We start from the raw sequence: 15,644 nt of genomic DNA, 5'->3' as shown, positions 1-15,644 counted from the left end.
GAGTACAGGAGTAAAGGCTTAAGGAAAGAGATAACCTGTTCTGGGAAGGAACAGTCAGGAAGCAAATAAGTGAGGAGTAGAGAAAGAGCTGACAAAAATATATAGCGGGCCAGCCCGAGTCCTCATGCTGCTGAGGGATTAAGCAGAGTTCTCTTCTATGACAGACCAGATACTGGCATAGGTCAGAACCAGGTACACAGGTAAAAATATTTTTAAAATTTTGAATAAAAACTGCATAACAGTTTTTAAAAAACCTGTGAACCTAAAGGTGTTAGGGACACAAAAACCTAAAAAAGGAAGAAAAATGCAGGGAAGGTCAATAAAACATGAGTTAGGAAAACAAAGGTCAATGTCTTTTCACTAAAGGAAACAACAGGAAATTTGAATGACTGCTCATTAGAAAAGAGACATATTCAATTCAAGGATATGCATATATCTATTTCAGGAAATCCAATTTCGTGTGTTTTATACTCAGAGTAGGGGGTAAGTGCCATCACTGTGAGCCTCCGGAACATCACATCTTGGTTTGGGGGCCACTAGTGTCCGGGCACTGGATCTCAGCCCCTACGTGGGAAGAAGGGTGCACTGATCTCAGGCCCAGGAACACTTGGAAAAGTTGTATGGCTTTCTTCACAGAGATATCAGGAAGCTCTGAATTTTCTGCACATCAACTGTAAGACTCAGATTAGAGATTTAAGAAATAAGGTTACTATCTGGGCACCTGGGTGGCTCAGTGGGTTATAGCCTCTGCCTTCAGCTCAGGTCATGATCCCAGGGTCCTGGGATTGAGCCCCATATCAGGCTCTCTGCTCAGTAGGGAGCCTGCTTCCCCTCCTCTCTCTCTGCCTGCCTCTCTGCCTACTTGTGATCTCTGTCAAATAAATAAATAAAATCTTAAAAAAAAAAAAAAAAGAAAGAAAGAAGCTTACTCTCACTAATCGCTAAAGAAAAATCTATTTTTGTGGTTTTTTCTACCATAATACATTGACTTGACAAAATAACAACATCCTTTTAGGACTATGACTGGCTCATTAATATAATCTATAAAACTTAAGAGTTTTTTAACTTCCCTAACAGCTTTTGTACACAGTACACAATGCTTCAGAAAACCCAACCCTTTGAGAAATAACATGATTCGGGCGCCTGGATGGCTCAGTGGGTTAAGCCGCTGCCTTCGGCTCAGGTCATGATCTCAGGGTCCTGGGATTGAGCCCCGCAACGAGCTCTCTGCTTAGCAGGGAGCCTGCTTCCCCCTCTCTCTTAAAAAGCATAAAAAGAAATAACATGATTCTGATGAATCACAGACCTGTACCTCTGAGACAAATAATACATTATATGTTAATTTAAAAAAATTTTTTTAAAAAAGAAATAACATGATTCGAGGCATGTTCTGGGTATAAAAAACACTAATCTGACTACAGGAAAAATTCAATAAAAGGAAGCTAAAGGAGAGAAGATGACAAGTAAATCTCTACAGTCCAGTCAACAGCCAGAAATTTAACAAATTTCCAGTTGCAGGAAAAGAAGAAATTTTGCATCTGTCATTTTCTAAGACTAAACGTAACCTCTTTAAAATTAAATTATAAAAAAATTCTGGGCAAGACAAGCTAAGCCATCCAGGAATTAAGTATCTATTTAATATAAAATAATAAATGTTAAGTATTCCTGCCATTTCTTAAGTACCTACTTCAGGCCAAACACTGTAAGGCAGGTCTTGAGTCTCACTTGATCCCTACAACAACCTATTCACCAGAAATTAGAATCCCCGCTCAAGTAAGAGTCACTAACGCCCAAGAGTGAGGCCCTGAACAAGGCACTCTGCTAAACATGCAACAGGACAGGTTCATTTCCTCTACGAGTCATTCTGATCCCAAATGGGACTGGTTGTAAAATCAGAGAAAGAGACACTAACTATGGTGAATTTAATTTCTTAAATTCCTTACCAGCCACACTGCTCAACACATAATTAGACAGAGAAAAGACTGGATTCAGGGTGCCTGAATATCAGATGGCCAACTCAGAAAGGAGATAAGAAAAGGGAAGGAAAAATAGCGGAAGAGAAAAGAAGGATGAAGGGCCAAATAATCCATCCACCCTCAGACCTTGCTGCAGATGACGGAACACAGCTGGAAGGATACAGCCACGGGAGGCCGAGAGTCCAGCTTAGAATCTTGACTCCAAGGAAAAATCTCTATGTGACCTTACAAGAGTTAGCTCCCTATTCTGAACCTCAATCTCTATTTCTTAAAATAAAAATGCTTATGATACTTCAAAGATCCCTTTCAGTTTTAAGATTCTGTACATGGTTTCCACTCTCACTAAGCTGGAGCCAAAATTCCAAACCAGAAGGCAAAGATTCATCCCCTTCCCATGGCTAGGCCAGAGAGAGAAAAAATAGTTTCTCTCAGAATTTGACCACGGAATTGGAGTGGATATATTTAAAATACAGATTAGATATCACAGTATGTTTATGTAGAACACAGAGTTAAATGTGTGTATGTGTGTGTGTGTGTGTGTGTGTGTGTGTGTGTGTGTGAGAGACAGAGAAAGAGAGAGAGAGAGAATATTATTCAGCCATAAAAAAAGAAGGAAATTCTGTTACTTGGGACAACACAGATAGACCTTGAGGCCATTTTGCTAGGTGGAATAACAGAGAAAAATGTATGATCTCTTTTATGTGGAATCCAAAAAAGAAAACAAAATGAAAAACACAAATTCACAGACAGAGGAACACACTGGTGGCACTGGGGGAGAACGGAAAAGTTGGTGTGAGGTGTAAACTTCCAGTTATAAAATAAATAAACCCTAGAGGTGTAAGACAACATGGTGCCTACAGGTAACACAGCATCGTGCATTTGAAACTTGCTAGGAGAGCAGATCTTAGAAGGGCTCATCACAAGAAAAAAATCATAACTATGTGTGGTGCGGTGCTGGATGTAACCAGATTATGATTATTTCACTATTCCTATCTACTTAAAAAAGATTGTATGCACAGTGCCTTAGGATAAATACAACAAAAGATGGGCCATCAGATAACATCTGACAAGACAAGCTACCAGAGCAAAGACATCTACCAAGTCAACATAAGACAACTAACTTCCTTTCAGCGAAACTTCTAGTATAAATGTAAAAATCTGGAATGCCCTCTGCAGTTTGTTTTAATGCTGAATGTCTGAATTCATGTCTGAATCATGCAGCAGTTCTTACCCTTTCTTTCCACTCTTCTTCCGGGATTCTGCGGGTGTAGGAGGCGGAGGGGAAGGTGAATGTTTCCTCTTTCGAGCATTAGCTGATGCTTTCCTATCTCTCCTCTCTGGACTTCTGACTGGCTAGGAAGAAGTAAATGGAAATAAATATCAGCCAGCTTTTCTGACTCCTCAGTTTCTAGAAACCCTCATCCAAAGATGAGCTTCACAAAGATAATACCAGAGCATCCCAGACCACCAGCAGTCAAGATTCTCTGACTTCCATGTGACGTACCACCAATGGAAATATCAGAACCATTCCACCGGTATTCAAACTGCTACAAAACAGACAACTAAAAACCATTCCTGTTCACCTTGTGCTTCCAAATGGGAAAAGCATTTTCAACAACTACTGGAAAATACAAAATATATGCTATTTAATTACTGAAATACAATAATGACTGAACGAGCTTGGGAAAATGCATCAGAAACAAGTCCTGACACATCAATAAAAGGGACAGGAGAGAACTTTAGGACACAAAACATGTTAAACAGGATTGCAATTTATGACTTAAAAGTCAATCTTAATAGAAGCACAAATATCCCTATTTGCAGATGGCATGATCTTTTATAAAGATAACCCTAAGGAATCTGCCAAAAAACTAGCAGAGCTAATGAGTCCAGCAGTTGCAGGATACACAGTGAAATATGAAAGTCAACCTGTAGATGATAATTAGGGATTTAATAAAATAGACAATAAAGAATTAACACCTAAGATGATCCGAAGTATTGTACCAGAGGTGCCAAAATAAAAAAAATCAGAGATTAAAACATTAATTAAACATTCGTCATCTCTGGTACCCTCATACTCCTTACAACTGTTCCTTTTCAGAAGCTCGGTAGCATAAAATTGGAAATATGAGTCATCTTACATGCCTATACACGAAGTTTTAAAGAAAATCTAAACTGTTCACACTATACAGTAAGTCTGAAGTTAAACTTTTAAAAAGGGGTATTAAATGCATTTTTATAGAATCATCCTAAAAATAAGTGAATAATACAAAAGCCATCTAAATCTGAACAGAGATGGCTACGGAAAGGCCTCTTTAATAATGTGATAGAGAAGTTAGAATATGCCTAATGACAAAAAAGATTGGTTGGCACTGCATTAAGGGAAAGCAAATATGTAAGCATATGGGGGAGGGACGCTGAATAAAAAATAAACTTCAAGTCCAATTCCACAGCAAATAAGGAACAATTAAAAATGAAAGGATATGAAAAAGACCCAGTTTTAAAATAATTTTCTTAAAAATAAATAACACACATTGTGTACCAAAGAATTTTAGTTTAAAAAGTCTCAGGGCTGAAAACAGATAAGAAAGAATGGTATGAGGTGCCTGGGTGCCTCAGTGGGTTAAAGCCTCTGCCTTTGGCTCAGGTCATGATCTCAGGGTCCCGGGATCAAGCCCCACAAGGGGCTCACTGCTCAGCAGAAGCCTGCTTCCCCCCCCACCTCTGACTACTTGTGATGATCTCATCTGTCAAATTAATAAATAAAATCTTTAAAAAAAAAAAAAGAAGGGTACATTCTAAGTGAATAGTTAAAAGTATTTCTGTCTCAGAAATTTTTCAAAGAAGTACAATACAAAGCAAAAAGCAAAAACCTGATGTGTTCCCAGTGAAAGGGAATAAAAATCTTTCCTAAACAGTCACCAGCCAACACCAACACATCTAAGCCTTCTCAGACTCCTTTCCCTCTGGGTGACACACCTACCTTTGCCGGCTGTGGCTTCTCAGGAACCATGTTAAAACTTCTGGTGGTTGGGCTTCTTAAAGGATTAAAGAGTAATAAATGCCACATCATCCCACCTTTATAAAGGGCTGAACTCTCCCACTGAGGCCTATACAATGTACTAACTACTGTGTGTACAGTAACAAAGCTATTAAAAAATATTAAGACAAAATTAGTTTTCCCTTGAAAAGCCAACAACTAAATTAAATTATCCCATAATAAATATTTGGCTCACAAAATTAAAATCAGACCTGGAAAACAAAATCACCTATACCGATGCCACACTGCATATGCCATTTTAAATCCTGATGACCCTCTAAGATCGTCAGGCCCCTTCTTTGGGAATGCCCGCCCCTGAGATGGCTATATGGCCATTTGGTAACTTTTCCATATACCTCACGAGTGATACACCTTGGACTGTATGTCAGAGCTTATTAGTGAAGATCTAAAACACTGAAGCCCAGAAAGAAGAAACATCAAGTGGAGAAAAATGATGCCAAACCAAATACCTCTTCATTCTTTGTAGAAATTCGCTGACGAAAGCTCACGGGCTTCCTGTTCTCATCCACTTCATAATCCTCCTCATTCATCCATTCATTGAAAACATCAGTGTCCAAAATCCATTTCGCATGAACCTAAAACCACATTCAATCATGTGTATCTATATATAACAGCAAACCATTACAGTTTTTAAAGTGTTCAAAATTAAAGGAGCTGATTTATTATTCTCAAATTAAAGCCTCAACTGCATAAAAGTTTAAAAACACGACACTGTAAGGGTGCCTGAATAGCTTAGTTGCTTAAACTTCAGACTCTTGGTTTCGGCTCAGGTCATGATCTCGGGGTCCTGGAATCAAATCCTGCATCAGGCTCCGGAGCTCAGTGCAGAGTCTACTTGTCATGCCCTGATCCCACCCCCTCCCCACCCCCCGTCACTTGCTCTAGAGCACGCAAGTACTCTCTCACTCCCTAACAAATAAATAAATAAAATCTAAAAATATATATATATTAAAAACCCAACCATGAGACTATTAAAGTCCTGTAAATGTCAACCATTTCTAACTTTTATTCCATGTTACTGCATATAGTAAGAAAGCATCATTGGTTTTTGCAAAGACTGATGTTTTAATAACTAAGACCCTTAAATTTGATAATCATATCATTCGTTTTTATTTCAGCTTTATCTAGGTATAACTGTAAAATAAAATTCTAAGATATTCAAACTCTACATCATGCTGATTTGATATTGAGAAAGGATCCTGCCATCTAGTTAACTGGCACATCTATGACCATACCTACTTAACTTGTTTAAGTGTGAGAACATTTAAGTTCTGTTCTCTTAGCAAATTCCAATTATACTATGCAGTGTCTTCAACTCTAATCACCATGTTTCACATTAGATCTTCAGACAATTCTCCCAACTGCAAGTTGGTGCCTTTTTACCAACTTCTTACTTCTCCTAGCCCTCCTCATTGGCAACCATTTCACTACCGATTTCTAGGCTTTTTTTGTTTCCCTTAAAGATTCCATAAAAAAGCAGTATCATGCAGGATTTATCCTTCTCCATTTGGCTTATTTCACTAATCATTTCATCTTTATCCTGATGAAAACCACGGAAAAAACATTCAACAGCAACAGCCACTCAAAGCAATAGGCCTAGTCCATTGCTCTAGGCAGGAAGAATGTCTCCCTTTAGGCATTCAACAACATTCGAAGGAATGATGAACAAGACCGATCATCAGACCTATCACCTCACCCTGTCAAGTACGCAGGTGCTCTGTGGAAACCTTTCAGGGATAGCAACAGTTGGGGAGTGAAAAATGGAGAGTCAGATTCAGGATTCTTCTAAGCCCTTTACATGGCAACTTCTCTGGCTTTTTTGTTAATGTTTCTGAGCAGGAATTTTAAAAAATGATGGGTTCTCTGAATGTTGTATAGATATAGATGTAGATACAGATATTGAAACCACAGACCTAGCCTACATATTCCTATTATCCAACAGAATTTTTCAAAGGCTGTACACTAGAATTTAGGACTAGACAACCCTTCCCTGCATAGACAAATAGGAAACAATTTCAGCACCAATATAATTAAGGATTAAATTAAAATTTAAAATTTAAAAAGGAAAATTAGAACTCCATAAACCCACATTGGTTAACAGAGGAATAAAAAAATTAAATGAGAGGAAAGGAAGGACTCTTGCTTATACAACTCTGAAAGCCAACTTGTAATTGTGGAGGCAAGACTGGAATGGAAAATTATCACTGTGCAATCATCAAAGAAAAGACTGGTTCAGGCAAGAATTTCAAGTGGATGCTAAATCTGGGCAACGGATAGAGGATTTTGATGAGAAGCAGGATATCTGTATGGCCTAAAAGAATCTCTTACAGATTGCTTATAAATTGCAAGTGGGAAAAAAAGGAACTATATAGTAGAGCCAAGAGAACACACCATAACTGGGTACCAGCATCACCAACAAGCAGCAGATGGACACAACATGCTTCCCACTATGACGCCCTGAGGACAACACATCACTTATGCAATATTCTGACTAGAATGCATAATCTGATTTAACCATGAAAAAAGATCACAATTTCAAATGAAAAACATCCCTTTCAAATTCAAAAATGTCAAAAGAGGCAAGGAAGCACTGGGTAACATTTCAGATTAAGGGAAACTAAAGAGACAGGACATTTGAATACAACAGCTGCTATTCAACGGTATTCTGTAATAGAAAAAATGCTACGAAAACCATTATTGGGTCTTGTGGCCAAACTGGAATACAGATAGTAGTTTAGCATACTGGGTCAATGTTAAATTTTACTTAAGTTGGTAACTGCAAAGTGCTTATGAATGAGACTCCCTTATTCTTAGGAAACAGAAACTTATGTTTTAGACTAAAGACCACAGTATATACATCTTTATCTCAAAAGGTAAGAATAAAAATAGTAAATACATAAACACATGGAGTAAAAGTGATAAATCAAAATGGGAGTAAAATGTATAAACAGGCAAATCTGGATCAAGGATGTACAGGTGTGCCACCTACTATTCTTATTCTTGCAAGTTAAGTTTGAAATTATTTCCAAATAAAAAGGTTTCAAAAAAGTCTAATTTTCGTTAATTCCCTTTTCCTCATATGAAATTTGAAGCTTGAAGCTAAGTCTTTCTGAAGGTCACAGAATTCAAAATAGGGTGAATCAGGTCTTACATCTAATATTTTGATTCAATTTAAGTGCTCAGTATACTACATAAAGCAGTCAATAAAAACTATGTATAATTACCACTGCTCATGGAAAGGATGAGAGCTCCCTGCAGAAATACTGAATCCAGGACTAGGATATTACAAAAAGACTCTGGAACATCTCTTTGTCCCAGAAATAGGAAGTATGCAAAATGAATCAAGTAATACCAAAAGGTCACAGGAAGACAGCTTAAAGGAGTTCCCACTGGCCAAAAGGTGGACAATTCATCAGAAAGAAGAATGGTGATCGCGTCACTCCTCCACACCGCAACACACAGATACAACAGGCACAGGTAGAGGGAGAAAGGAAAGCTCATTCCCACTGCAAAATGCCAATTACAGATGGAATGGATAGAGTAAGGAAACCTCTAGTAATAACTAGTTCAGCCAGGAAGGAAATTATTAATGGGTGAGCAAACTTTGGGACACAAATTTAATGAAGAAAAGGATATTCATATAATCTCAAAATGTTTCTTTGTAAGGTATTTTTAATTTCAATGAGAAAAATGGTAATGCTACAATGGGAAAACCAGGCAGACTGTACCTTAACAAACATCAGCCATAATGGGAAAAATTGAAATACATGCCCTCCTGATATGAGGCACTGAGAATTAATTACTCAAAATCACTTAAGCAGTTTTGCAGCCAAAAGGGCATAGTTTAAATATAATAATTGGGAAATATTCACACACACTCAAATTCAAACACATTCAGGGGCTCAGTAGGTTAAGCATCTGCCTTCAGTTCAGGTCATGATCCCAGGATCCTGGGATCGAGTCTCTCATTAGGTTCCCTACTCCGCTGAGAGCCTTTTTCTCTCTTCCTCTCTGTCTGCCGCTCCCCACTTGTGCTCGCTCTCTGACAGATCAATAAAATCTTTTAAATAAAAATTCCTTTACCACAAAAAAGGCATTCTAAAACAAACATCAAAATCTAACCTATACCATTCAAAAATGCCAGAATCACAGAAGAAAAAGAAAGGCTGGAAGTTCCACATTAAGGTAGACTAAACAGATCTGACAACTAAATGCAGTGTGTGCTCCTGAAACGGATCCTGATCAGGGAAGGGACTTAATATCAAACTTACATCACTGGGACAATGGAATACGGGCTCTGTATCAGGTATTAATATTGTTTCAAGAATAAAATCCTGAAATTATTAACAACAGGGGAACCTGGAAGAAGAGTATAAAGTCGCACTTTGTTTTATCTTGTTCTGGCAACTTCCAGAATTAATTCCACATTAAAAGTCGAAAACTCAGAGTTGACGCATGGACTCTTACCACTGTAACAGAAATGACTAACGAGGGCTGTTTCATCCTAAGAGGTAGGCAGGCACGGCTTCCAGCCTTCCTCAGTGACACCACCGATGTTCCATTGCACTCCTCCTGCTCCTCTCTCAACCACCCTAAACCACAATGTAACCGGACTCTGGGTCTCCTCAAACTCCACTGCAAACATTTCTGCTAAGACCTAGATAATGAGTTCTCTGTGGTCATGGACAACTTAAAAGGATGACAAGAAAAGAAGATCCTTATTCTGTATTTCTTGAAGCACTGTTGTGGAAAAAAGCTGAGAAAAACTACTATGTTATATAAGAATAAATTTTTTTAAAAAAGGATTTCTCACCTTCCACGGCTTTTCTGGAATTGGTGGATCTTCAATTTCCGCATCAACATCATTACTATGGACCCAAGTATCATAGCTGCAAAGGAAATGAAAAAAGGAAAAACAGGTTAGAAGCCAAATTCATTCACTAAAAAGACCTTTTATAAAAAGGTAAAACTATATTTTAAAAATACTTTTAGGATCAAGAAATAGCAGTATCTCACATACTTTTGTCTCTGCCACTCTGCCAAGAAAACTCGTCTGTAGAGGTCTATAGTGATCCCAACACTGTTAAGTCCGAAGTTCAAGCCTCAGTGTGCAAAATTTTAATGAGGAGATGGCTCTCTCCTCAGAGCATTTCCCTCACTTGGCCTCCAAGACAGCACTATCATCTGCTGTTTCTTCTAGCCACCAGCCTTTCCCCAGCATGCATGGCCAGTTTCTCTTCTTCTCCCAAACCTCTTCAACAATGGAAGGCCCCAGGTTTGGTTTGCAAAGAATCCTCTTATCTACTCATTCTCTTGATCTCATGCAGCTTCAAATATATACTCATCTGTCCTCTTCTTTGAATGCTGGACTCAAGCATCCAAATGCCAAATCCATATTTCCCCTTACATGTTCAAAAAGGCTTTCAAAACTAACATACTCAAAATTCAACAAGCAATGCCATCCTTATCCCAAAAATACACCCTAGGCCAATCATACCCATCTCAGTAAATGCCAACTCCGTCTTTCCAAAAATGGAGGATTTGTTCTGGCCAAAATCTCTGGAGACATCCCTGACTTCACTCTCAATCACATCCTACAATCCAACCATTAATGCCTTCTACAGTTCATTCCATCTTCAAAATATACACAAAATCTACTTCTCACCCTTCTACTTATGCCCAAAGTCCAAGTCCATTTATCACAAAGCAACCAAAGTGATCCCTTTGTTTGCTTTGTTTTGTTTTTAAAGATTTTATTTATTTGACAGAGAGACACGAGAGAGAGAGAGAGAGAGAGAGCGAGCGCACAAGCAGGAGGGAGCAGCAGGCAGAGGGAGAAGCAGGCTTCCCACCTGAGCAGGGAGCCCAATCCTGGGTTTGATCTCAGGACCCTGGGATCATGACCTGGGATCAGACACTTAATGACTGAGCCACTCAGGCGCCCCTAAAGTGATCCCTTTGAAAATCAAGTCTGTCTATATTATCATTACTCAAAACCTTCCAACAACTCCCACCTCCCTCAAAGAGCCAGAATCCTTATAGTGAATTGCCAAGGACTCCCGAGCTAGTACTATGACTGCCACTCCAACCCCTCCTAATCCTCTCCCCTCACTTACGTTTCAATCAAGCTACATGAACTTCACGGCATTCTTAAAAAATGCCACATAGTGGCCACTTCAAGCCCTTTATAGAGATTCATTGCTACCCAGATACTATATATGGCCCACCCTTCATATATTCACACCTCTTTCCTCAAAGGTTCTCTCTGCACCCCCGCCCCTAGCTCCTCCACAATTTTGAGGCAAGCATGACATCACCTACCAAACTGAAACTCTGTCAATGCTACTATAAATTATTTATAAATTATTATTATGGCCAATCAATTATTGTAGAAGCAAGGAATATCTAAGTTAAATACAAGTATGTTAACAAGCACTGGCTCCCTGCAGCCACTACTCAGAAGTCAGTTCAAAAGCATTTGGAACAAGCACAGCTCTATATGTCTATTAATAACACTTGGTAAGTTTTCTAGGAACACTTAAAACATGAGCTGGAGGAAAAAAAGATCCTTTGCTAAGTTATAAATTGTACCAGGTAAAGGTAACAATGGTGAGCGAGCAACTGAAAACTCTACATTCTCTAAAATTCTTGAGTACAAAAATGTCACAGAGGTAGAAGCGAGGGCCAAACTCCCCCTCACCCCGGGTTTCACATTCTGCACTACAGTTACCCGTGGTCAAATGTGGTTGAAAGCCGATGGTCTTCCTTCTGACCACAGAAGCCTAATGCAACATCACAGTGCCCGCACCACTCACCGCACTTCATCACCACACAGGCATTTCATCATCTCACGTCATCACAAGAAGGGTGAGTACAGTACAATAAAGTATTTTAAGAGAGAGACCACATTCACCATAACTTCCCTTAAACTATACTGTTGCAACTGTTCTACTTTATTATTAGTTATTGCTGTTCATCTTACTGCGCCTAATAAATTAAATTTTATCACAGATATGTAGGTATAGGAAAAAATATAGTACACGTAGGGTTCAGTACTATCTATGGTTTCAGGCATACACTGGGGGTCTTTAAAATGAATCCCTCATAGATGAAGGGTGTGTGGGGACTGCTATATAGTTAATAAAGAATGTGAACAGGCCTTGAAGACAAGACTCAAACCAGCCCCTGTATCTTTTCTGCAACATAAAGAAAAGCTTAGCTAACAGGCTAACATGTTTTTACTGTGTTATTTTAAAATTTATTTCAACTGCCTTCGGCTCAGATCATGATCTCAGGGTCCTGGGATCAAGCCCCATGTCGGGCTCTCTGCTCAGCGGGGAGCCTGCTTCTCCCCCTCTCTCTGCCTACCTCTCTGCCTACTTGTGATCTCTCTCTCTCTCTGTCAAATAAATAAATAAAAAACATTTAAAAAAAAAATAGTGCCAAAGACTACTTGACACCTCAAGACTAGAGATGTTTTACAGAAAGCACTCATTTAAATATTATTTTAAAATCTGTTAGTTCATTTAAAGTAATCAACTATAGGGGTGCCTGGTGGCTCAGTCCTTAAGCGTCTGCCTTTGGCTTGGGTCTTGACCCCAGGGTCCTGGGATCGAGCCCAGCATCGGGCTCCCTGCTTAGCAGGAAGCCTGCTTCTCCCTCTCCCAGAACTCCAGCTTATGTTCCCTCTCTTGCTGTGTCTTTGTCAAACAAATAAACAAAATCTTTAAAAACAAAACAAAACAAAAAGTAAAAATGAAAAAATAACCAATTACGGCAAGCTGATTCAATTCTAATTAACTCAATCTGTATGAAAACTGTGCATATAATCTTAAAATTCTGAACATATCTAAAGACACAGTTTCTTCTTTAAAAAATATATTGGTATTATGCTACATGAAATAACTCAATCAGAGAAAGACAATTATCCTCTGATCTCACTTATATGTGAAATTTAAGAAACGAAAAAGAGGATCATGGTGGAAGAGAAGAAAAAATAAAACAAGAAAATCAGGGAGGGAGACAAACCGTTAATCATAGGAACAAACTGAGGGTTGCTGGAGAGGAGGGAGCTGGGGGCATGGGGTAACTGGGTGACAGACATTAATGAAGGCATGTAATGTAATGAGTACTGGATATTATGTAAGACTGATGAATCACTGAATTCTACCTCAGAAAACAATAATACAACATATGTTAATTAACTGAATTTTAATTTTTAAAAATTAAAAAAACTCTTTACAGGGATGCCTGGGTAGCCCAGTTGGTTAAGCCTCTAACTGTTGGTTTCAGCTCAGGTCACGATTTCAGGTTATGAACTGTAGCCCGTGTCAGGCTCTGCATTCACTGTGGAGTCTGCTTGAGATTATCCTCGTCTGTCCCTCCGCCTGACTCTTTTTCTCTCTCTCTCTCGTCATATAAATAAATAAACCTTTAAAAAAATGTAAATCCTTAGGTGCCTGGGTCATGCAACCAGTTAAGTGTCCGCCTTCGGCTCAGATCATGATCCCAGGGTCCTGGGATCAAGCTCCACATTGGGCTCTGCTCAGCAGGGACCCTGCTTCAACCCATCCTTCTGCCTGCTTATGCACTCACTCTCTCTCTTTCTCTCTCTGTCAAATAAATAAATAAAATCTTTCAAAAGATAGAGAAATAAATAAATAAATGTCTTTACAAGTAAAATAAAGCTACTCAAATAGACTAACTTAAAAAGAGCACACAACCAGACATTATGGTTCATCATTAGATGACGAACACATATATCCCCTCCATAAACTGAAATAGACTCTGAGCAACTCCAGATCCAACTACCAATTTAAAGGAAATACAGAGAATGGAGAAACATGTTCCAATATACCACAGTGATGTCATTAAAAAAAAAAAAAAAGAAAGAAAAGAAAAAAGAAGAGGCGCCTGGGTGCCTCATTGGGCTGGGCCTCTGCCTTCGGCTTGGGTCATAATCTCAGTGTCCTGAGATCAGGCTCTCTGCTCAGTGGGGAGCCTGTTTCCCTCTCTCTCTGCCTGTTGCTCTGCCTACTTGCGATCTCTCTCTGTCAAATAAATAAATAAAATCTTTTAAAAAGAAGAAGAAGAAGAAAAACCCACATTGTGGTAAACTCTACAGGACAAAGACCCTGGTTTTTTAAAAAATACAATGCATGTGGTCAGGTGAGTAGGGAAGACAGAGAACCTAGACACTGAAATCAATTAATCACAAAATGTTGCTGAATTCTACTTCCAACAAATATCAATCTATAAATTAATCATATGCATCACTTATATGACAACACTGACTAGCTAGATGATATAAAGAAATTTTGTTTTTAGATTTGATAATGATAATACCCTATTTTTTTTTTTAAAGATTTTATTTATTTATTTATTTGACAGAGATCTCAAGTAGGCAGGGAGGCAGGCAGAGAGAGAGGAGGAAGCAGGCTCCCTGCCAAGAAGAGAGCCCAATATGGGACTCAATCCCTGGACCCTGAGATCAGGACCTGAGCCAAAGGCAGAGGCTTAACCCACTGAGCCACCCAGGCATCCCATACCCTTACTATTTTTTAAAAGAGGCCTTGTTTTTTAGAAATTTGCACTGAAATTATTTATTATTAAAATGTTATGTTTGGGATTTTCTTCTAATAATATGAGGAGGCTAAAAGTGGATAGGGGTTTAGGTGAAAGAAGACTGATCTGACATGGTCAGAATCTTCCCCACAGCTCCACTGTAGGTTTAAAAAGATGAAATTCACAGAAGGTTACCCATATTTGTAAGTGTCCTACATAGGCATAGTATCAATTTTAAAAGTACCAACATTTTCACTAACATCGAGTTCGTATTTGTAATACTCTTTATCTATACTTAGAGAATGAAATACAGTATGAATTATGATTATCTCAAAGTAACAATAACAACAGGGAAATAAATTGCTGCCAAGAAGAAAAATTCTCTTTTAGACATAAAATAATTCATTCTTAATAGTATGGCATGAAGATTTTTGAAGAAACAAAATGAAACAGTCATAAAATACTAGAGAGACAAATTCCTTTCTTGAAGGAAACAAATCTAGATTAGCAGGCAAATATAACGAAGGGATGTTTTGCCAAATGCAGCAAACATATCAGTTTATTAAGATAAATAAAGCCTTGGGACTTTGAGTTGAATTCTATAACTTCAATAAGAAAAATCAGTAAGATTCAAAAAAGTGAAATCAAACACTGAAGCAAACAAAGTTGTCACTATTCAGAATATGAAACTATATATAAACAACTCTGGCTTACACTAAAAAAAAAATATTTAAAGATCTCAGGACATGTCTACATTACCTGTCTGGGTAAAACCCCCAATGCACTAACACCTGCTTATCTTTTCTCATCACCGGTCTCAACCATTCTTCTGAAAGGGAAAAAAAATACTTTAGTCAAGCTAACAAAATAAATCAATAAACTATTATTTAGACTTAATTTCTACTTAGAGCTTGTAAGCCCCCCAAAACATTTTCTCACAATTGAACATTTTACCTATCTTATTAAGGGAAAGTTTTCCACCCATGTATTAGAATTAGTGTAGGCCCATTATTCATTACTCTTGGCAAATCCAATTGTCCACT

General features: G+C 38.3%; 1 protein-coding gene across 3 annotated transcripts in view; it reads right to left on the bottom strand.

Annotated features, from left to right (window-relative positions):
- The window catches only part of SMARCC1 (SWI/SNF related, matrix associated, actin dependent regulator of chromatin subfamily c member 1), a 170,918-nt gene that overhangs the window by 103,241 nt on the left and 52,033 nt on the right, over window positions 1-15,644 (bottom strand). For all 3 annotated transcript variants that reach the window (XM_044253682.1, XM_044253683.1, XM_044253684.1), the window contains exons 7-10: window positions 15,361-15,430; window positions 9,851-9,926; window positions 5,487-5,612; window positions 3,208-3,329 (exon numbers count right to left, since the gene is read on the bottom strand). In XM_044253682.1, coding sequence (XP_044109617.1) covers window positions 3,208-3,329; window positions 5,487-5,612; window positions 9,851-9,926; window positions 15,361-15,430 — 394 coding nt within the window. The remainder of the gene's footprint in view (window positions 1-3,207; window positions 3,330-5,486; window positions 5,613-9,850; window positions 9,927-15,360; window positions 15,431-15,644) is intronic.

Source organism: Neovison vison, chromosome 6, assembly GCF_020171115.1.
Source record: "Neovison vison isolate M4711 chromosome 6, ASM_NN_V1, whole genome shotgun sequence".
In the NCBI taxonomy this organism is placed as follows: Eukaryota; Metazoa; Chordata; class Mammalia; order Carnivora; family Mustelidae; genus Neogale; species Neogale vison.
The sequence above is the reverse complement of the archived record's forward strand: the minus strand, read 5'-3'. Positions and strand labels throughout refer to the sequence as shown.